Source organism: Mycteria americana, chromosome 2 (genome assembly GCF_035582795.1).
Source record: "Mycteria americana isolate JAX WOST 10 ecotype Jacksonville Zoo and Gardens chromosome 2, USCA_MyAme_1.0, whole genome shotgun sequence".
NCBI lineage: Eukaryota > Metazoa > Chordata > Aves > Ciconiiformes > Ciconiidae > Mycteria > Mycteria americana.
The window spans coordinates 111026499-111048343 of NC_134366.1; the positions used below are offsets into that span (position 1 = coordinate 111026499).

The 21845-nt window shown below is 41.4% G+C and overlaps 1 protein-coding gene across 1 annotated transcript; it reads right to left on the reverse strand.

The window, feature by feature from the left end:
- Positions 1 to 264: 264 nt before the first annotated feature.
- On the reverse strand, positions 265 to 20661 carry CNDP1 (carnosine dipeptidase 1). Its single transcript, XM_075494278.1, has 15 exons — positions 20344 to 20661; positions 17896 to 18157; positions 17741 to 17819; positions 17240 to 17429; positions 12782 to 12900; positions 12198 to 12341; positions 10415 to 10577; positions 9176 to 9264; positions 6511 to 6711; positions 4993 to 5077; positions 4266 to 4426; positions 2703 to 2867; positions 2376 to 2517; positions 1827 to 1974; positions 265 to 988 (listed from the first exon to the last, which is right to left on the reverse strand). The coding sequence occupies exons 5-15, from the start codon at positions 12857 to 12859 to the stop codon at positions 883 to 885; spliced, it is 1482 nt and encodes a 493-aa protein (XP_075350393.1). The 5' UTR covers positions 12860 to 12900; positions 17240 to 17429; positions 17741 to 17819; positions 17896 to 18157; positions 20344 to 20661; the 3' UTR covers positions 265 to 882.
- Between the last annotated feature and the right edge of the window lie 1184 nt (positions 20662 to 21845).

Sequence of the window (21845 nt, forward strand, 5' to 3'; positions counted from 1 at the left end):
TTGCTTTAATTTCAAAATACATGATTTGCTTTCAATTTAATTATCAATGTAAACTGATGCTTTAAAAGTAATTCGCAACAACCAGTTGTTAATTAGGTGGAAAAACGCTCTTCTGACAACAGACTTTGGCCAGAACAGATGTTTACAAAAACTTTTTTCTGTTGCACAAAAAGAAAGTCACATTAAGGAAATATATTATGTAGTGATTCTTAAAACTGCTCACAGCACAATAAGAGGAGATTTGGATTAAATGGGGGCAAAAAGGCAGAATCCAGACCTGGAAATGTTTATTTACCATTTCAGTTTTATTGACCTCAGTGATTATTCCCAGACGTAAATGTTCATAGACAAGTCTTTGCATCAAATTCAGCAAGGTAATTGTATTGCATGTCCTATTTACAGCCTTCTGTGAAAGACAGGAAAGAGATTAACATGATAGTGGACCTTTCTTCAAAAAATTAATAGTGAAATTTTGTATATAGTGGGGAGGAAATGACAGTGTTGCAAATTGCTCATATTCAGAAACTGAAATACGAGCTGGGCGGTATGAACATGGGCATGCTACGAAACAGAAATAAAGTCATTTTAATAAAATATATGCCAAAATTCCCATTGCTCTGAAATGTTACATTTTAGTTTACATATTCCCCTCAGCAAGAATGAATTATCCCTAACCCTATTTTATAGCATTAGGGATAAGATCACCTGATTGACCAGATCACAAATGCATACTATTTAGTAGTATGCCAAGTAAGAGCATGGCATTTATTTTTTCCACCAATTCAGACCCACTGAATGTGTGATTTATATGTTTTTCCAGATCAGGAAGTTAGAAAGCTTAAGACTAAAAAAGTGCTTTGCTGATTTTCTTTTGATGGTCTATCAGTTGTTAATCTCCGTGTTGGAAGTTTCACGTAAGTGCTGATGTAGCTTTGATATCTCCAGGAAAAAGGCTGCAAACACTTTGGTTCCTTCAATGTAGTTGTGTCTGTGAAGAAGGAAAGAAAGAGAATGAAGCCCTGTCAGGCTGTTCTGCTCTTCAAATTAGTGGCATAGTCTGGTGAAGTTTTCAGAGTCCTCAGAGGAATTTGCAAGATTGGTCACTCAAAAAAAAGGACCAAGTACACAGAAATTCTGGACATCCTGCAATTGGCGTTCCTCTGAAGGATTCACCGAGGAAACTTTTTCCAGTGTTATGTCCCCTAATTACCACTGTCTGTAGCCACAAGGGTTGAGGCTATACTGAGGGACAACAAAAAGTAATTTGAGAATTATTGTAGGATTCTCCAGTTCAAGCTCAGCATGACCTGACTCAGAAGCTGCACAAATGTTCAGGCAACACGCTGAACAGTGTCTTAGCATGGCTCCTCAAAGAATGAGCACAAGTGGCAAGTTTAAGCTAATTTTGATATATAATTACACTAATTTTGGTCCCTGTAATATAAATACACCTTTGTATCAATTTATACTGAAAACCATTAAACCCTTACTTAACCACTAGCCTGAGTATCTGACTGGAATACCTCGAAATAGATGCTGACGGAAAGGTGCCCATCTACATCCTCGTCTTTCAGACCAGAGACAAATTTAATTGGCAGTGAAATGGAAATTGCCAGTGTGATGTATTTAAAGACTGAGTAAACACTTCATGAAAAGCATATAGCGGTATGCGTTAGATTGGGAATTTTGCTTTCTGCTTGGCATAGTGCTTTGGGACTGTCCAGTGGAGAACAACGATTCCCATCTGGCAGTGCTTATGTGTGGGTTCCCGGGGACTTCAGTTCTCCCACCTTCTCATATAGCACAAATGAACAAATAAAAGAAACCTGCTTATTTTCTCATTCTGGGAGTGCTCTCCATCATCGGCTGCTCCAATCGGAAACATCATCACACTTTTCTGTGTTATAGTCTGAAACATTCTAGCAACAGGAATTGTTGAACCATCCCGAATAAAATCTGGATCTTCTCCAAAAACTGAAATACATGGAAAGAATGAATTCATTAAGTGAATTAAAGGTGCTGTCTTCAGCTACCAAATATCAGCTATCTGCTCAAACATAAAGAGCTGCTGAGTAGGAACTGGTTTGAGTGCCTAGCCAACTGATTTCATGAATCCATTGCACCTCTGGCTTTGAATCAGTACGTGAAAGAACTAAACGAGGTCTTCTGGCTACTCCTATTAAATACACCCCAGTTCAGCAAGAGGTGGAGGCCTCAATGGCCGAGTTGTTCTATCAAAATCGATAAGATGCATAGCTCTATGAGGTGTAAGTGACTGTAGCACCGAATCAGGAAATCCCTTTTGCTCTATGGACGAGCACAATTCCTCTGCACGCTTGCAGACACATTAAGGACTGAAACAAGGAGGAACATACCCGCTTTTATTGCCGTTCGTGCTGCTTTATACAGCGGAGCATTAACATCGGTGAGCCAGGGCTTCGCGCCCAAAGGCATAGACACTTTCAGTTTGTTTGGACTGTTCCTCTTGGAAAAGACACCCTCCAAGTGCTCCACCACCTGCAGGGAAAACTCGTTGCAGCCAGAAACGTTCAGCTTCTTGCAGCTCAAGGTTACATTCCCACCTCTGCTCTCAGAAACAAATAAATGCTAGAAACATTCAGTTTACTACTTTGTAAATTTGTGAGGTGCTAAGAGGGACTTAGTTTACACAGTAGAGGCCAAAGAAAAGGTTTGTCTCTTACCTGTTGTTGCACAACCGAAAGGTCCATGTGGGGAACCTGACGGATTGAGAATTTGCCAATGACTTTTGCCGGAATGACAGTTTTAATTCCTGGTTCATGAAAAGCTCCTTCAATCCCATGAATAGAGAGAGAAGGGTAACGCCACAGGTGCAGAAGTATTTCTTCCTTCAAAAAACCAACATTGAAAACATAAGGGATGACACTGAAGCCATTCACAATTGATATAAATTGATGTGAAGAAACAACCTTTTTCCATCCTGAAATTTGTATTTGGAGACCTCTGTATTTTTAAGATGTTTGATTTGTAATTTAAACCCACACTCATATCTTTTAATTTTAAGAAGTACTACTTCTTTCAGTCAATGTTTGTTTACCTTTAGAAATATTTGGATGAGAACAGCTTTTCATGCCCAGCAAGAAGAGTGGAGCATTATTTTAAAATACCTTGGAAGTAAATTCTCCTAGTGCAAAGAAAAATCAGAACAACTTCTGATCTGACCATCTGTTGATCTCAGAACTTCTCACAGGAGAAACCTGTGACCAGTTTAGCCAGATGCCTCCCAGATGATACTGGGGAAGAAATTCTACTAATGAGCATTAACTAATACAAGAGGTAAGATGTCAGTGTTCAGTAACCAAGTTGATCTGTTTTTCTGGAGAAGATAAGGCGGCAGCAGAGAAAATGTTTATTCTAAGGAAAAAAGGAGAAATATATAATTTATAAGTCAGTCTTCATGCAGAACCCCAGGGCGCAGCTCCTTTCCTTCTACTCCAGGTTTATGAGCGCTTTATGTACACATAAAATTTGCCCACTTCATCGTCATATAGGTAAAGCATCAAAACTTATTTAGTGTGGTTACATTATACTTCTGTATTACTGATTATTACAGTCTAGCTTAGGCTAATTCAGAGGCTTTTTCATGGAAATAAAAGCAGCCATATTAGAGCGTACACCAGGATAATTGCGTTAGTGATTAAAAAATGAATCACTTCTTTCCTTTCTCCCAGCTGCCACTCTGGTGCAGAGAGATCTTTCTGAGTCTGCCCTTACCTGCTGTTTTTTATTTAGGATATAATTTTTAAATGCTGGCAAAGAGAGGCTTATAGCTCTGGGTGCCTTTTTGGTGTGCTCAGCAGACATCAAAATCTGAATTAAACACATAAAAACCACCCCAAACCACAGCTGCCTAAAGCTGCTTTCCCATTTTTTCAGAGCTGAATACAGCTTCTCTCCTACTATGTAACCCATATGCAGGGGGTTTAATGCTTATTTTCTTTGACTGGTTAGGTGAGGGGGAGAGGATCTGCAGTGCAAGAGATGGGGAGCGACACTGTTAGTTTTGCATTTTTCATTTTTATTGATTATTCATATTTTCCCAGATGCGATAGCTTGCATTTTCAGCAGATTAATTTTATTTACCTTTTAATGCTCTGTGCTCCTTTATTTTGTTTTGAGTTTGCCATTGACTGCAAGTATCTTTCAGTTTGCCTTTATACGTAAATGCTACAAAAATGGGCGTTTTAAATTCTTTCTGCTGACCATTTATACAGATTTTATGTTACCTTGGTGCCATAGAGGAATTTTTTCACGCCACTATTATTTTTGTGTTCCTCTAGATCAAATTCAATCGATTCATACAATTTCCTCTCCTCCTCCGTCAGGGCAGCGACACTGTCGTAGATTCCAGGGATCTGAATACGACCTGTGGGATCCACGAGGCTGTCTACAAAGTAACATAGAGATATCAGTGCACGTGGGACCTATTTCTTCCACTTGGCAGTCACACCTTTTCCCTTCTACCTAACTCTTTATCGAATGAGTAAGCATAACAACGAACTCCTAGCAACTGTTTGCATCCATCAAGTTGTGGCACCTACACTGATGTATTTTCATATTTATTAAGAAAACCATTGAGCTGCTGTTTGTGTGTAGTGGGTCAGCCCAGCTGCTGACGTGAAAACATCATCCTACTGAGATACAAATCAGCATTAAAAAGTCAGGTTTCGCTACGCATCTATGTATTCAAGTTGCGAGCAATCCTTAAACGTTCTTGATTGACACATGACTGACATCAGCTTAACGGGCACACGTCTGAGGTCCTGGCCTTACCGGGGACATTCCCCTCCTCAGCTGCTGCCACCATAGCTATGGTGAGATTTGGAAACCTGGGAATCTTGCTTCAATTAGACTTGCCTTACTCAGGTCAATTAAACATGGCGCTGATCTTCGTTAGGCTGATTGCTAGCCATTGTTCCCCAGTGACTCCTGAGCAATGACGCATGTTATTACCCAGCAGAGCTATCAGGTCCGACAGCGGCTCATGAATGATGCCTCCAAAAGTTCCAGAGTGAAGGTCCTTGCCACCACATTCCACCTGTACCAAAAGCACTGGTTACATATAAACACTCCCTACCTTATTCTTCTGCAAGTGTTTGTTTTTCCACAGCAACTGGTGGCTTCAGGTTTTTAAACAAGGCCACAAATGAATAGAAAACGATTATGTGTTTCTGTATATAAAATGGAAAACATCATGTCAGAAACAATCTGCTTCTGGTAAAGAGAAGATAGGGCTCTTTTGTTAACCACTAGAGAGAGAAATTCAGCTGTCTATAGCACTTACAGGTATTTGAAAGCTAGGGTCCCTCTCCATTCCCTCCTTTGCTTCATTAAGATTAAATGCATAGTAAGTAAAACACTTGCATATCACTGTGTCTAACATTGCAGAATAAATTCTTCAAGTTCTCCATCCTCTTTATTTAATGCAAAATCTTCATAACAAAGGCAAGAACGAACCTTACTTGTTTTGCATTAAGAAAATATATGCCCAACCTTAATTCCAGATTGCAACAAGTAAGAATTTAGAGGTCTCTTGAATCATACAGCTTTAGAATAGAGAGGGGCATTTGGTTTATTAAATGGGTTCTTTTTCCAGACACATTTTCATACGCAGGTTTATCAAACTATTTGCCTGCAACAAACTTGTTTATTCTTCTCAAAACCTCATTACAGCCCACTGTCTGGTAGCAGGCAGAGATCATTTTTGATGTTTTAATAGCATCATTTTTCTCAACAGAGACTTAGAAGAATAGAATCAAGGCTGCCAAGGCTCTTTTGTTTGAAAACAAATTTCATTCTATTTCAGACATAAAGGTTAATGCAGATTTTTCTTTAGTTCTCTAGTTCTTTAATCTTCTCTCTGAATTCCTTTTATGCTTCATCAGGAAGTTTCCAGATGAGAAATTTTTTCTCTTCATTTCACAGTAGCTCATGTTGGCTGCTAAATATACTACCGTGCACTACTATTTGCTTCTGCCAATGGTTACAAAAATTTTGTGTGGCTTTTAAACCCAGGGATCCAACTAAATTGAGTCCCTTTAGGCAGATATATTGCACTGAGGAGTATCTGCTGCAAAAAGGGCAGAGCTGCAGAAGAAATGGTTTTGGAGTGAATGAGAGAGTTGGGGGGTGTAGGGACGATGCTGCAAGAGAATGGAGTTGACGTGCGGAAGGGGTGATGAGAAAAGACTGGGAGAGCGGCAGGAGAGTAATGGGGTAGGAAAGGGACCAAGGAGAGAGAGTAGGCGGAGAAATGATGATTGAAGAAGAGTTAATGAAAGTAAATAAGGCTAACTGAACTGAAGTGAGGGGGGAAATCTGCATAAGCAAAAAAGGATATGGAAGAAAGGTCTGCATTTGTGAATATTAAGCTTGCTCTCAGTCTTTCCCTGCATGCAGATATAGATGTGGTGACAGGTACATCACTGCTCTCTAGTTGGGGCCCAGTTCAAATGAACCTGTGTCCTTTACCTCCACAAAGAAGCAGGCATTTCCCCGACTCCCATACGTGAGGGCAGGCTTCTTGTTGCTGAGCCAGAGGTTGTCCGAAATCACAATATAATCAACATCAGAGAAAAAGCACTGTTTTTCTTCTTCAAGTAATTTTTCTAGCCCCAAGGACCCTGCTTCTTCCATGCCTTCAATTACAAACTTGAAGTTTACTGGCATAGCCTAAACGAACATTAGAAGAGTCTGGGTAAGGAACAAGCATTTTCAAAAATAAAAGAAATCTTAAAAAAATCAAAAGCAGACTGGCTTATGTTACATGTTGTGTTAGGAAAAAAAGGACGTAGGATATATAGCTTGTTTCAATAGAAAGGTGTCGTGGTTTAACCCCAGTCTAACCACAACGAAGCACCACACAGGTGCTTGCTCACCCTCCACCCCCCCGGTGGGATGGGGGAGAGAATCAAAAAAAACCCAGGGGTTGAGATAAAGACAGTGTAATAGGACAGCAAAGGAAAAATAATAATAATAAAAGAATGTACAAAGCAAGTGATGCACAATGCAATTGCTCCCACCTGCTGAGCGATGCCCAGCCCATCCCCAAGCAGCGATTGCTGCTCCCTGGCCAACTCCCCCAGTGTCTATACTGAGCATGGCACCATATGGTATGGAACAGCCTTTGGGCCAGTTTGGGTCAGCTGTCCTGGCTGTGCCCCCTCCCAGCTTCTCGCTGGCAGGGAATGAGAAACTGAGAAGTCCTTGACTGGTGTAAACACCACTTAGCAATGACTGAAACATCAGTGTGCTATCAACATTATTCTCATCCTAAATCCAAAACACAGCGCTATATCCGCTACTAGGAAGAAAGTCAACTCTATCCCAGCCAAAACCAGGACAAAAGGGCATTGATAAATATACACGTGCAGTTTCCCAGAACAACTTGTTGTTCTTCATGTTTTTCTGTACTTTTCATTTTTGAAGGAGAATATAAGCGATATCTTTTTTCCTTGTGTTTCCAGAAAACATGCTGGACTGTCTCATAAAATGGGATTTCTCTCAGTACTATTAAATTGTTTTGGAAAGCCTATGTAATAACAGTTGCATTTTCACAGAAAATTTCCTGCCTCTCATATTTCCACTGTTAGTGCCCATGCGGGAACCGCTGGCAGAGGCCCACTGCTGCCGTTTTCCCAACATGTTATCTATCGCCAGAGTTAGTCACACAGCGGTAAAAATGCTGCTGGTGATTCCACTATAATTGTCCTTTTAGCACTCACGAATCCATTTGCCTGCTAGTTCATAAGGATGTATTTCCAAGGGTAATTAAGAGAACTTTTGTTATGGAGTATTGCGAGTTAGAAATGCTGACACGTCCCATGGGAGAAATAAATTTGAGCTTAGTTTCCCATTCCAATTCATTTTCTCATTACAGCTTTTAAGATGTTTTATCTTTTGATTCAATACTCAGATTAAATGCAGGAACAAATGTGTAGAATTAAATGAACTTGTGTTATGGATGGGTTCACCAATGGTTCATCGAACGACCACCAAAAAAAATCTAGAAACAAAACTGTTCATGAGTATTGTTTGATGGTCTGTGCTGTTTTCTAGGGAAAGACTTCAAATGACAAAGATTTCTTTTTGCTTGCTTGTTAAAATGTCAAAGTAGCTATTAGTGATTTGAAGAACTGGAAAGATGCAGAAAGACAGCCCCATAACCGTATCCACTTACAACAGCTAATCTGTAGGCAAGTAACGTGTGGGTTTGCTAGCACGTAAGAGACATCGAGGTCAATTCAGTACTATTGATGCAAGAAAAACATCAGTTTTCCAGAATGTTGCAAAAGGACTTTAAAAGTCAAGACTTACACTCAATTTGTGCCATAATGTCATAAGAGGCACAAAACTTTCTCAGCAATCTAACAAAATGTGTCGTGCAAATTCACCTTAAAGGATGCTCGCTAACCAAGTTATAAGCTTAGACTATGTGTGGGTTTAGCTTTGCATTGGGGATACAACTAGCCCCAAATTATTAAATATGCAGACTGATTTAAAGATAACTGTGTTGGTCATTGTAATAATTTAGGCAGAAGTTTGATTCTTAGAGATATGTTGTGCTATAAGTCAGTATATTTGTACTCGGTTAGTGCACCCATTCAAAGCATTTGCTTTGATAAATCGAATACATCATTGAAGGAACAGCCCATTATGCGCGAGCGTTTTTTGATACTTGTTCTCTTCACGCATACACATAAATTGAAGGTAACTTCTAGGTAGGTAAAACCAAAGATTGGCAGAATGTAACAGCAGAGATGAGTCTTCATGACCAATCTGTGATGTATGCGATTTTACCATTTTAAAAGCTCGAGAGAATAGGGTATCAAAGCTGTTTAACGTATGTAATATATATTGAATGCTTGCCCCAGTGTGTTTTCCTCTGCAGAGTAATGACAGCAATACCATAATTACATTGCATACAGACTGTTCAAAATAGAAATGCTCAAGAACAGATTCTTACTGAGTAGGACCAGTACCCTGGATAAAGCATTACAAATAAGCTAATATTTCAAAATGCACATAATCTGTTGGGACAGAGACTTACCATCTAACTCACAGGAAGGTAAATGCATCCCTCCAGAGAGATTATAATATAAAACAACAACAATAATAATTCCTCATTGATACCTACTAATTTCAAGGCTCTGAATGTTTCCACTGCATTTATCCAAGCTAAGACAGGTCCTTTATTATCTGTTGCTCCACGCCCATAGAGGTTTCCTTAAAAAGAAAAGAGGAAAGTTTTTAAGCAATCTTTGAAACTTCTCTCGTCACTTCAATGTAATCAGCAAATTCCTGTTGCCACAGAAGCTGTAGTGGTGTGTCAAGTGAAGCGTCAAAAGAATCAGGATTTCATTGACTTGTTTTAAATAAGGTGATGAGTGTTGCTCAGTGGACTGGTACACTTTTTTTTCCCCCTTTTATGTACATGGTACTGTGGTTTCTGCTACATGCCAGTTTGAGCTTCACTTCTGTTCTTAGGAGCTGTTTGTTCACACCAGACATGCCTGGAAAGTTTGCACAAAACGCAGCTTCCGTGCACATCAGCCAGCTCAGGTAACAAGCAGCAAAATACCCACAGACAAATACCACAGTAGAAGTATGAAGCTACAAGTCTAGGTACATGATTTTTTTTTAAGCGTTCGACTGTACACTTATATACAGGGACAGATTTCAGTTTCATCTACTGATAAATCTGTTTTATACACAGGATAAATCTGTGGCTTGCCACTACCAGATTTATCTATGGCAGTCCCCACTGGAGGCAGAAGAGTTACCCAAGTAAGGGTGTTTGGAACTGGTCCCAACAGATGGGAAAAGGCGATTTAATGGGTATAGGACAGGCCGGGCAATCAGGATTTCTGGGTTCTTGGTCTTACTCCCTGCTGACCCTCCATCCTTAATTTTGGTCCTTCAAGTGAATAGAGCCTTTCACACTCAGCTGGCTGTAGTACAAGGATGAGTACATTAAGGTGGGGGTCTCATTCTTCCACCAGCAATGCTTCTTAGCTCCAGCGTGGCAGGTGGAGGTACTAAAGGATTATGAAGCAAGAATGGGAAGTGCAAGGAGGATAATGGCTGATCCAATAACCCAACAAGAACTTTAAAGCAGAAATGGATTCTCTGTTGAATACTCTATAAAGCAGCATTAACGTCACGTGGCTCTTCCACACCAAATATTAAGCAATCATGGATGGGTCTCACTACTCACAGCACGGTCATCAAGACTCAAAGCCGCTGGATTTGTCCCACAGGTTTCCATGGGAGAGGTCCTCATGCTGTGGTTAAACATACAGGGAGCCTCCTTCTACTCAGAATCTCAGAGTTGTGTATTCAGGTAACAGTACAGAAGTGATGACCAGATACATACCATTGATTTCAGTCAGTGTGTAAGGATCAGTTTTCCAGCCATCTTCCTTTTTGGCAGGCTGCACATCTACGTGACCATAGAAACATACAGTGGGCTTTTGTGGATCCTTCCCCAGTTCCCCGAGAATCACGGGAGGCAGTGGGAGGTCCTGGCCATCAGGCAACTGCAGAGAAATGTGAAAAAAGCAACAAAGGAAAAACAGACCTTTGAAAACTTGCAAGTGTTATATAAAAAAACCCCTGGAATTCTCAGTATTGAAAATAATTCCACATACTCAGTTGGCTCTGATTTGATCAGCTCTACAAACCTGACTTTGAATCCAGCTCTAACCTACCCAGAGAAATTAAGATTTTTCTCCCCACCTGTTTAGGTTCTGCAGGGACTTTATGGAGCTCTTCTAACATTTACTGTCAAATGCCCTCGTTACTAAACTCTTACTTCCCAGCAGTGGAGAAGACAAAGCTGACTGTGTGCTGGAGTGACAAAAGCATATATTGTGACGCCGAAATAGTCAAGCGCCACACAAACTAATTTGGGGTTTGATTTTGCCGTGGACAGATCGCAGGAGGCATGTATTTTCAAATACAGAAACAAAATAAAGTTTTGCTGGCAGGAGGCAGCAGCAGCTCTCTCAGACTGCTTTCAAAACAGGTGAAGGCTCTAAACTAATCCTGTAACTTACCACTGTGCAGAAAAACCCCCACGTTGGCCAAGAGAGCCTGGGTGTCTCCCCTCACAGGGGAGAGAAATAAGAAGTGAAGGAATGCACTCCCTTGTATTCCCCAATAGCATCCGTCTGTACCGGTCTGCTGCAACACAAAAGTGTAGCTGCTTGCCCAGCAATGGAAGGAAAAACCCATTTTGTGAAACAGTATTTTGGCCCCAGGCAGAGAAAAGTATCTCTGGTCTCCGCTCCAACACCAGGTAATCCATTCCCCGCTGTTATGGATACAGACTGTCACTATATATTTTGGCAATCATAACTGCATGCCAGGGGCATGCTAAGGTTTTAATTTTAAATGCATTCATTACAACTATTAAATGGCATAACCTGAAATATTAAAGTATTGCTGTGCTGCAAGGTCCTGGCGCTAGGACTTTCACAATCCTCCCCAGAAGCCTCAGAGAAAGGAAAAGGGAATCACTATTTGTGAACTTCTGAATTCCCGTTAGAACAGAAATCTAACAGCCCAGGGCAGGAAAGAGCCCCCAGCTACAGTAAGGTAAGTAAACTAGAGACAAAGATTTCTCAGAGATTAACTCTTTTCTGTTGCTTTCCAACAGTCATTAAGAAAATGGCTTGGAGCATTTGTCAGAAGCTCCCAAAACCAAAGGTGATGCTCAAGGTGGCTAGCCCCTTCTGTCTGGCCACACTTTCCTTGCAAAAGCCACCTCCCACATACAGAGACTTTGGTGATGAACTGATGTATTAACTATCATGCTTCGTTACTCGGAGGAATGTTAAAACAAGCCCTGGTAAAAAACTCAGGCCTTTTACTTTTGCAAACTGCTTCCCTCCAGTTAAAAGCGTCAGACTGTCCTTGCTATGCAGAGAACATCCACTTCCATCTGGATTGTCTGTGTGGTCTCCCAAGTCCGTTCTCAGTCTGAGGAGGGACTGATTTCAGCAGGTATCATGTAGCTACAGGACTACTGATAAGTTACCTAGCTACCAAAAATATCTGTAAGTCATAACATACATCTGCATATACATAGCACTGAATGTAATAGGTAAACCACACGTGCAAATATGATGTTTTAAGTGCAAGAATCAGACAAGCACCTGATGTGACCCCAGGTTTACTAATTTAACAGTGGCTCCCAGCGCTGAAAGTCTGTCTGCTGCCAATGCCATCATTTGTATGACTTCTTTCCTCAGATCTGGTTGAACAGAATCACTTTCCACAGCCACCCACTCCTTAAGATCCTGCACAGGAAGGAAAGAAGTGCAGTTAAATCACCCAGGATGCTGTGGTGTTTGGCCTTTGAACACGAGAAGCGTCACATTGGAAGATGGTTTCATTTCCATCCTGTCACAGCAGTGTCATGGATGCTATATTTTTTTTCTTAAGTGGTAAAGATTTCCCAGTTCTCCCCTGTGGGTGGGTTTCGGCTCAGTGGAGCCCCTCTCTGCCCACAGCCACCTGGTCTATGGAGGTCCGTGTAAATCCCTCTTCCACCCAGAGGGTCCCCAGCACAGAGTCTCCCCTCACAGCCTTCCTTTGTGAAGCACGTGTGGCACGCCTGACGCCAGATCTGGAGCCCTGCTCGTTACCTTATTGGCAAACACTCATCTGGCACGTAGAGCACAAGACTCCGGGACACCAGTTCTGCGCTCCAGTCATCTCGCCGCAATATAGTTCCTACCTCGATGAAATCACTTTGATGTTCATCAATGTACTGGAAGATCTTCATCTCCAACACCGAAGAAGATGAGGAGGACATTCCTGCCTTAAGGAGTAGTGCAAGGCTGAGATGGATGCTACCTGAAAGTTAAGGATAAAGTTCAACATGTTAGAGACATCCTGCAATATGCACTTCTTTTTAGTGCTAGAAAGCATAGACAACTGCAAAATGCTGAGCCTATTTGAGTCTCATTTAAGTCCTTCAAGCCAGGAGAAAGTATACCTGAATTATTTTATCACATAAAACCTGCAGTCGACTCAAGTCAAGTTTCTGGAAGAAAGTGACAAAATGACCAAAGAGTAAACAGCTTTACAATTTCTGCTTCATAAGTAAATGAAGGGAAGCGTTTTCTAAAGAAATATTTGTTGCATCATTTTTCAATGCACAAACATCAAATTGTATGTTCTGGGAAGACCAACCCTGGGGGAAGACTTGCAAACACCAACACACACCAATGGCCCAGGGGACTCATCTTTCTTTTTCTTCATTTCCAGAAGGAGGGAGAAGAATGGATTCACTGACACACGTTGTGTGTTTTACATGAATAAGGGAGAACAATCCTGGCGCTGGAGAGTATTGAACAACAAATAGCTTTTGTGGTTGAATAAGAACAGTGTCAATAGTGAAACACTTGATAAGTGCAGAAGCCATTTAGTATTTGCAAACCTCTCTGCCATCTTGTTTTTGACAAGATAAGTGAAGATTTAAAACACACAAGATTTTAAAAAGTGTTTTTCTTCCTTCCTGCAGTTTTCACTTCCTGTTTCCTTGAAGTTCCTGATGTAGTTTCTTGAATCGGTGTTAGGAGAGTAATACTTGCATGGCTAAATACTTGGCTGGGCTAAATTCAGAATAGCTGCTGTATCGGGTTGTGCAACGGGATGGACTCCAAGGTCAAAACCCAACACTGATTCTAAAAATATTCTATACTGGTAACAAAACGTGCAGTTGCAGGTCCATCCGTAATTCCTCAACTTTGATGCATTGCTAAGGTGATAGGCTATGGTAATATTAATAATTTCAATTATATTTCTCTGACAGAGAAGAAAGATTGAAAACACAGGCGTGATGAACAAGAGGAGGGAAACGTTCATTTCGGCTGGAGATCCTGGCTCTATGAAGGATGGGCCCCATTTTCCAACCTTCCCTTGCAAGCAAGGTTGCATCCACATTGCCTGTGACCCAGGTCACTCTCTGAAGTAAAGCTTTGAGAAGGCCTATGACACTAGATGTAGTCCCCAGTGTCCAGTTCCTGATATCTGTTGACACTGGAAACACTGGTATTGAAAGACACCAAATGCCACTTTTGCAGGACAGTGAGGCTGCAAAGCACTGCTATGGAGATGGCTTGTTAACTGAGACAAGAAAATCCAAATTTGAGTGGCATTTTTAGGATGGAGAGATTAAACGTAGGCATATTATTTAAATGTAGGAATATTATTTAAATCCTAATACTTGCTGGGAAAATAACCCTTAAGTGATGATCAAGGTACCATTTTCTTCACACATTGTTTTCTCCATGAAAAGGTAAACCCTACCTCCAAGAGGTGGATCTAATCAACCATCCCCTTCAAATATTCCCATCACTAGTCACAGCAGCAGCAACTTGGCCTAAACCAGAGGGATTATTACAGGAATCTGAAGCAAGCATGAAAAAAAATTCAGGACATTTCAGAAGAGGCAAAGCAGCTTCTGGGATTTAGCAACAAAGATGTGGTGGAGAATGAGGTTTTGGGGTTTGGTAGCTTAGGTTCTAGCCATCTTTGGCTAGAGCTTCAGCAGGTAAGGCTTAACAACAGGAGTTTTGCAACAAGCACCCCAAACTTAAAATCCCCAGTCTGGCTATTTCTTCCAGCCTTGGACTGTGCAAGTGGCTGCAAATATTTGGCAACCAGAGTCCTTTTAGAGAGGGCAATAGCACGCAGGAGTGCGATCACGACATGGTCAGGAGGACTTCCCGGGCTGCGCAGGGCAGACAAGACCAGGCATCCCAGGCTGGGGTGGTGGTAGCTGTTCCCCGATGAACAGAGTTTCCTGACAAAGACAAGACGCTGGCGTTTGCTGGGATGGTGCCTGGGTAGATATGGGAGGACATTTGAGCTGAGACACTGCAGGTCACGTCTGAAAGGGGCCCAAGGTACAGGGAGATGATCGGTATCAGGTAAAAACCAAGCATGGAGGCCATTTATGTTGTTTTCTTCTCTTTTTGTTGCTGTGTGCTTTTGGGGGACGAGGCAATCACTGCTTGCATGATGTTGCTCAGTCTTGCTTTAGCCAGCAGCGGGTCCCAGGAGAACAAAGTTTACCTTCATGCTGGTCCTTACTACAGACAGTGTCTTCCACCTCTGAGCTGGGTCTCGCAGAGGGGAGCTGGTTCCTGCACAAACTGAGGAGAGGACGGGACCCCCAATGGGTACATTTGTGAGGGGCTCCAAAAACGTGCAAGGCACTGCATCCCCAGAAGAGATTGATAGGAACAGGCTTTGTACAGTGTGGTCATTCATCCAAAAGTGGGATAAGTCCTAGTCTTGCCATGGGCATTGCCACCAGACAGGTCAAGAGATCCCAGCATGTGAGGATTTTAATCAGATGTTCATCTAGAGAGACTTTAGGGCTGTTACCTTCGTTTACCACAAAGCCTGCTAGATCCCTCAGTTTCACACATATTTCACTCATTCTTTCTACCTTGCCATTTCCAAACCTCGATTTGGAAAATATTTGCAACAGAGGCCACTGAATGTACCCTCGTTTAACCTTTACCATAGAAAACCAGACAGGCTTCTCCAGCTTCAGTTACAAAAAAAAATACCTTTTGGGTATGCCACCCTTGAACGAGGAGGATCATGACACAAGTCAGAACATGGCTGCTAGAGTAACCAAGCTCATGCAATGGATAAGTATCAGTGTCTCCATCATATATGATTTTCCCTCTCTCTGTTCAAATATTCAATTTTGCTGACTTCTATGCATTTTCACTCTAAAAAGAATGAGTGTATATATATAGTTGGCACCTTATGGTGACTTGAAGAAACACATATCTTAATATTACATGAAGGTCAGAATCGCAGAAGGGCTGCTTATAAAGAGGACGTGTGCTGTGGTGATGCTATCTTCCTCTTTTTATATCTGCATTACATGCAAATGACCTGGAAAGGTGCAGAGAAGAGACGTATGTCTTCAAGTCAAGTTTCATTAGCTTTTAACTGTTTAAAAAAATGAAAGGAGAAAAGTAAAATGCTGTGGAGGAAAAAACCCACAGATATTCAAATTCCTAGGATATTCAAAACATCCTAGGAATATTTTAAATAATTGTGATATTTTTGAAACTGAGACAGACTTCAATAAAAGCTTATAGAATATCACCAAAATAGTTGCTTTCATAAACAAAAATAAGCATGAACAGTGGCAAAGTTGGGAAAATGAACATGAGGAGATACTTACGCAGTCCTCCAGAGTAGCGGAGTGCACCAAATACTAATAATTCAAACAAGAAATTGGGTAGCAACTATGTTGTGCTGTACTTGAGGGAGGGAGGGAGGGCAGCAGCAGATGGAACTTCATGTTAATGCATTACTAATACACAGCCAATGCTGCTAGAAAGCATTTGGATCACAACTGGGAAAGCTTGTGTAAAAAAGGGAGTCGGTTTAATAAAACAGTAGAAGGATTTCAGGCAAGGCTAAACCAGCTCATTGTTACGAGGAGGGGAAAAATTATTTGAAAGGATGATAAAGCCCAGAGGGGAAAAAAATATCAAAGCCTTCAGTGTTCAATTTCAAGTGTATTTCATTTGATCTCATTTTAAAGAGCAGTTGCTGCTTTATAGAAAAATGTAGTATGACTATTTTTAGAAATAATGCATGACAGTCACGCAGTTTCTCTTCCTTCATTCCTTAGTGGTAAGAACATTTTGTGTCTCACTTCCTCCCATCTCATCAAGTACTGTTAAAAGAAAACTTAATGTTCTTGGGGGTGATTTAACAAGAAATTCAAGTTGATTCTTTAACTAGGATGACTCTTTGGTAAAGTATCAACTAAACGTACAAACATTTGAGAAGCAGCTCCTGCACGTGCCTTGCTGCCCTCCTGGCTGTTCCTGAAGCGCGTGCCTCACGTGCTTTCCTCCCTGCGATGCGGCCTTTGAGGGGTGTGCAGGGGGTGCCAATGAAAACTGAACATTTTGCAACCAACCCAGAGAAAAACAAAGTCAGAAGTTGCCTAGTTTGCAAATAATATAAAGACCATTTGACATGAAAGGAGATAAAGATGTGTAGGGCAGCAGGAGCTAATTTACCAAACCAATAGTGGGCTCCATTGAAAGGAACATTCCCTCTAAGCAATCGCCATCAAGGAAGATAACCGAGATAACGGGGTTATTATTTAACTTCCTTTAACAACATTCACTGATAAGTGGCCCACCTTTGGTGGAAGCGGGCAGTCAAGCCTCAGTTGCCCCTCCAGCTGACTAGGCGAGACCCTTGGCAGAAGAGGAGGACTCTTCACATGGCAGTTCTCCAGCAAAGCCCTGACCACATGCAGCCGCTGCCGTCGTAATGACCAGGAGCTGCAGAGATCCAGATGTGTAGGGGGATGAACGCCCGCTCAAAGCCTGGCCGCATTTGAAGATGGTTAAAGAAATGGCATTAAATCCAATGAACTGTGTCACAGCAATGAAAACGTTTGGTGGAAAGCGTAGGGAAAATCTGGCACTTGCTGGCAGGTGATGCTGCAACGCCCAGGGCTGTTTCCAGCAGTCAGCTCTTAAGAAGTGTTGCAATATGAGCTGCTTTAGGGGCGTTCCGGAGAGCGGCAATGGCTGGCCCTGCCCTTCTTGCTCAAGCCTTAGAGGAAAAAAAAATGAGACCCTCTTCATCCGTTCTGCTTTGCTATATTACAGATATTAGAAAAGAAAGTCCTTACCTCTTTGTGCTCTTGTTTTGCAGCTGCCTTTATGGCTGATTATGAGAGTTTGAACTGGAAAGATCTCCTCTTCGACCTGCTAAACAAGGACATTTTATCTCAGTTCACTGTATGTCCTGCAGTTATAAAGGGTTACTTTTAAGTTAAAAACTAACTTTTGGGTTAGATGCTTAAGTCTGCTTCTCTATCATATAATAATCCAAGTAGGATATTCAAATCACTACCACATCAAGCCATGAGAAATTTTCCCATCTCCTTTTCCTGCTCCTTTTCTCCCTGGAAGTCCCAGATCCTAGCAAGAATCCCAGCATCAGAAAGCACTTGAGTGTTGCTGATAAGCATTGCTGCTTTACAATGGTATTTTAGAGGACTTAGAGAAAAGAAATGGCCTTTGTTTGTTGCTTGTTGATTTGAAAACTGGAAAAGAAGAGAATACATTTCTGTTAAGGAGAAGAATTTCTCCCAGGAAGTAGTATTTCACTCTGTGCCCACTGAGGAGAAGTAAATCACTATTCACCGAAGAAAATTTTCTGAGCTTGACTGCTCATTGGTTTGAAAACGGGTAAACACTGGTATATGAAGATCCTTCTTGGAAAGACAACTACGTTGTCTTTTGCTCTTTTCATAGCAAAAAGGTTAATAGCAAAGAACTGTGGGAGGTACAGCTAAGTACCCAACTACATCTGCCAGTATGTAAGGCTGAGCTACTAATTCATAACACCCTTAGAACACAGTGAGCACCAGAAGGAAAACTACAATATACATGAAGAATATTTACTATATTTTGACTTGCTGGGATGGCATTTCACATCCACATCTAAGTGTGTTGTACTCACTTAGACGTGGATAGCCTCATCATCATCTTGCTGCCAGTTCTTCCATACCAGAGGGCCTCTGAATTTCTAGCAAATTTTTAATTTTAGGTGCTTGTGTTTGCATACAAGTTTCTATCCTTATGGTCCTCTGCTTATTTTTAAAGGACTACTATTCCCATGATGAGATTCAGTAACAAGCATCAGTCTTCAAAGGGAGGCTAAGGTCCTGCCTCAGAGCCTTACAAATACCTTTTCTTCTTTTAAGTTGTTGTTCTTGTTTTGATTAATAATAAACTGTTTTGCAAATGAAATGCAAAAGTTGGGGGGAAATTAAATGTTTATTTGCATTTATTTAAAATAATTCTATTTTTACATGAATCCTGCCTTCCTTTATCCTAACTTTAAGCGTTTCACACTGGAGTTACTCCTGAATTACAATAGTAGGAGTGAGATTAGAAATAGGTCTACTAAATTTATTCATTCAACTCTTTGCTTATTTATCACTTTATACTACTGAGAAACTGTACTGTTGTGGAAAAAAGTGATGATTACTTTGTGGCTTATTATTTCATTGCTAATTGCTCCTTATTTTGTAACCTATAACTTGGAACAAGGTTTAGAGTCCACAGTGTAAGAGATTTATTTTTTTTATGGATATTATTCCATTTATGGAGTATCATAAACATTGCCAACATTGTTTAAAAGCCTTTTAAGATGCAGTCAGCTTTATCTCCTTAATAAAAATACTCTTTGATGGTAGCTTATTAACTACAAGAAAGGGTAACTTATGAGGAAAGAGTAAAGAACCAACTTGAATAGTTTGGCTGAGTGCTGGCATGGACAACTCCTCTTTGGAATACAATAAGTGTTTAAGCAGGAGGAAATAGGTCAATTATAGGAAAATAAGAACAGAACTAAAACAGTGGGATAAAGAAAAAATTGTTTCTTTTGTCCTTTGAAAATGTAAGCTACCTAGGGCAGAGATGGTCTCCTACTTTGTGTTTCTATTACTACGTCAGGGCAGCAGCCTCAGTTGATTACAAAGAGATGATACAAGTAAGAGTAACTTAATTTCATTGACACTTCAGCAGAACTAGAATGCCTTGTTACCTTGATTAAAAAAATTATCTTAAGTGTTTACGATATTAAATAGAGTGAGCAAATATGCAAGAAATATGCTGTTGGGATCAACATTTCATAGACAGAGAAATGCTATGATGGTTTTCAATGTTGTCACTCTATAAGCAATTATGTCTAGCTCGAGCCAGCTAATTTTCATTTCTTCAAGGTGTATTTCAGGCAAAGGGGAATGATACTGTAATATCATAATCCGTGGTACCTGGTTATTATTGCAGCTTACTGCCATTTCTCAACATACAGCCTTCATATAACTAAGTTATCATTGTCTCTAGAATTATAAATGTGGAATGGAGAGGCCCCTTCACCCAATTCCCAAAATACCTTTTCCCTACCAGGATTTCTACTTCTGCTCCCTGTGCAGCAGCAGCAAGCCCTTCCACCTCCTCACTCCTTCCCACTTCACGCTGCAGCTTGAAGAGTATTTCCCAGCCATCATCTTTTGAGATGATCATAGCTGATCCCAAAACCCGGGACCACAAGTTTAGCAATACTGCCCACTGCAAAATCTTGTCAGACAGTGGAGCGAGATGGCACTGGTAGAGAAGCAAAGACCCCCAAGACCCTGAATTAATGTTTGCTACCTGAACGTTGGTAATCACACCTGGGTACGTCAGTGGAAGGAGATTAATTTAGAAAAGACCCCCTTACCCAGGCAAGAGGTCGCACAGTGCTTCAGAGGTTTGGTGGCCACAGGCTGTCCGCTGTATGCGGCGGCGATGCTCAGCACCATCCAGGAGCAGGGCCACAAAGATTCGAGATACTCTGTGAAAGGAAGAGCAGTAACACGAAGCCTTCTCGCTGCCTAGTGGCTAACTCAGCAAGCTCTTTGTACACAGATCTGCAAGCATGCGGGCTTTAAGTGGTACACCCCGGAGAGGAATGAACAAGTTCTTCCTGTCCAGCGCCTTTTCCACTACACTGCACTGAATGCTGACGTAGGAGACCGTCCTGTTTTTCCAAGAGCAAGATTGTAAATTCATTTTGCTTAATGATTGAGCAACAGTATTTTCAGTTGTTGATCACGCTGAAGCGATGGCAAGAGGTTATTCCCATCTTGATATCCTTCAGACAGCTTTGCTCGGCCAAATAACAGCAACATTCCCTTAGGAGTGATTAATGTTCCTCATGCAGGCGAGGTTTTTTTCCAGCTGCTAACTCGCAGTCATTCCCAAACAGACATCGGAGACTGGCTTTATGAGTTCACGGGGTGAAGCTGATACTAACCATGCAGTACTTAGGTTTATGCAGCTCTTCACGCTGCCTCCTCCCAACTTTCTGTGAGGTCCAGGAATTGGCAGAGGCAGGGCAGAAGCCACAGAGGTGGTGGTGTGCATGGTGCCCCCCAAGGCACACGTCTGGAGTACCCCAAAGTTAGCTCAGTTTGACGCTTCGCTGACTTCTGCATCTCGGCTGGGTGTCCCGGGAGCAGCAGCCTCTGAAGAAAGGCTTATGAGTATTTTTCCATTGCAGCCTTCCTGTCATTGAAGCGTATTTGGGAAGAGGCCAAAGCAAGCAGAGAGGTTCTTCTCTTGACAAATGTAAGTCGCTCTTAAATAGCTTAAAAATAAAGGAACCCACTGTTTATACATACATGAATATATACATGTGTGTATAAACTATATATACACACACACAATACTGTTGCATCTCATGGCAACAGACATTACCATTGCAAGGTCTTTGTGACTGACACGTCCTGAAGGAGGAGCGAGATATTTCATAGCATGTCTCTTCTGTCAAAGTGCCCCTGACTATACGGAGGGTAAAGCGCGTGCTCAGAGAGCCCAGAGCAGATGCTCATTAAGCTGAGGCTCTGCACCATTCACGTGGTGCCCTGCAAGTCATGCCATCAACGGGCCGATTTGTGAAATATGTGATAGCATCTCAACAAAAACCAGAGACAGATAACTACAAGACTGGTGCCTTTGGTTAGAAAACTAATTCGTATCTGGACATCTTATTAAACGCCTGCGCATAGGCTCTGAGCCTGCTAACAACTGAAGTGGATCTGTGATTAGTGGATCAGGCTCTTTGGCTGAGGTGCTATAAACTTAATTACAACTTCTGTGGAAAATAGTTCCCTATTCATTCCAAGAGGGTTTAGACTTAAAATACTTTCCCTGCAGACAAGTATTTTTGTTCTCTTCCGT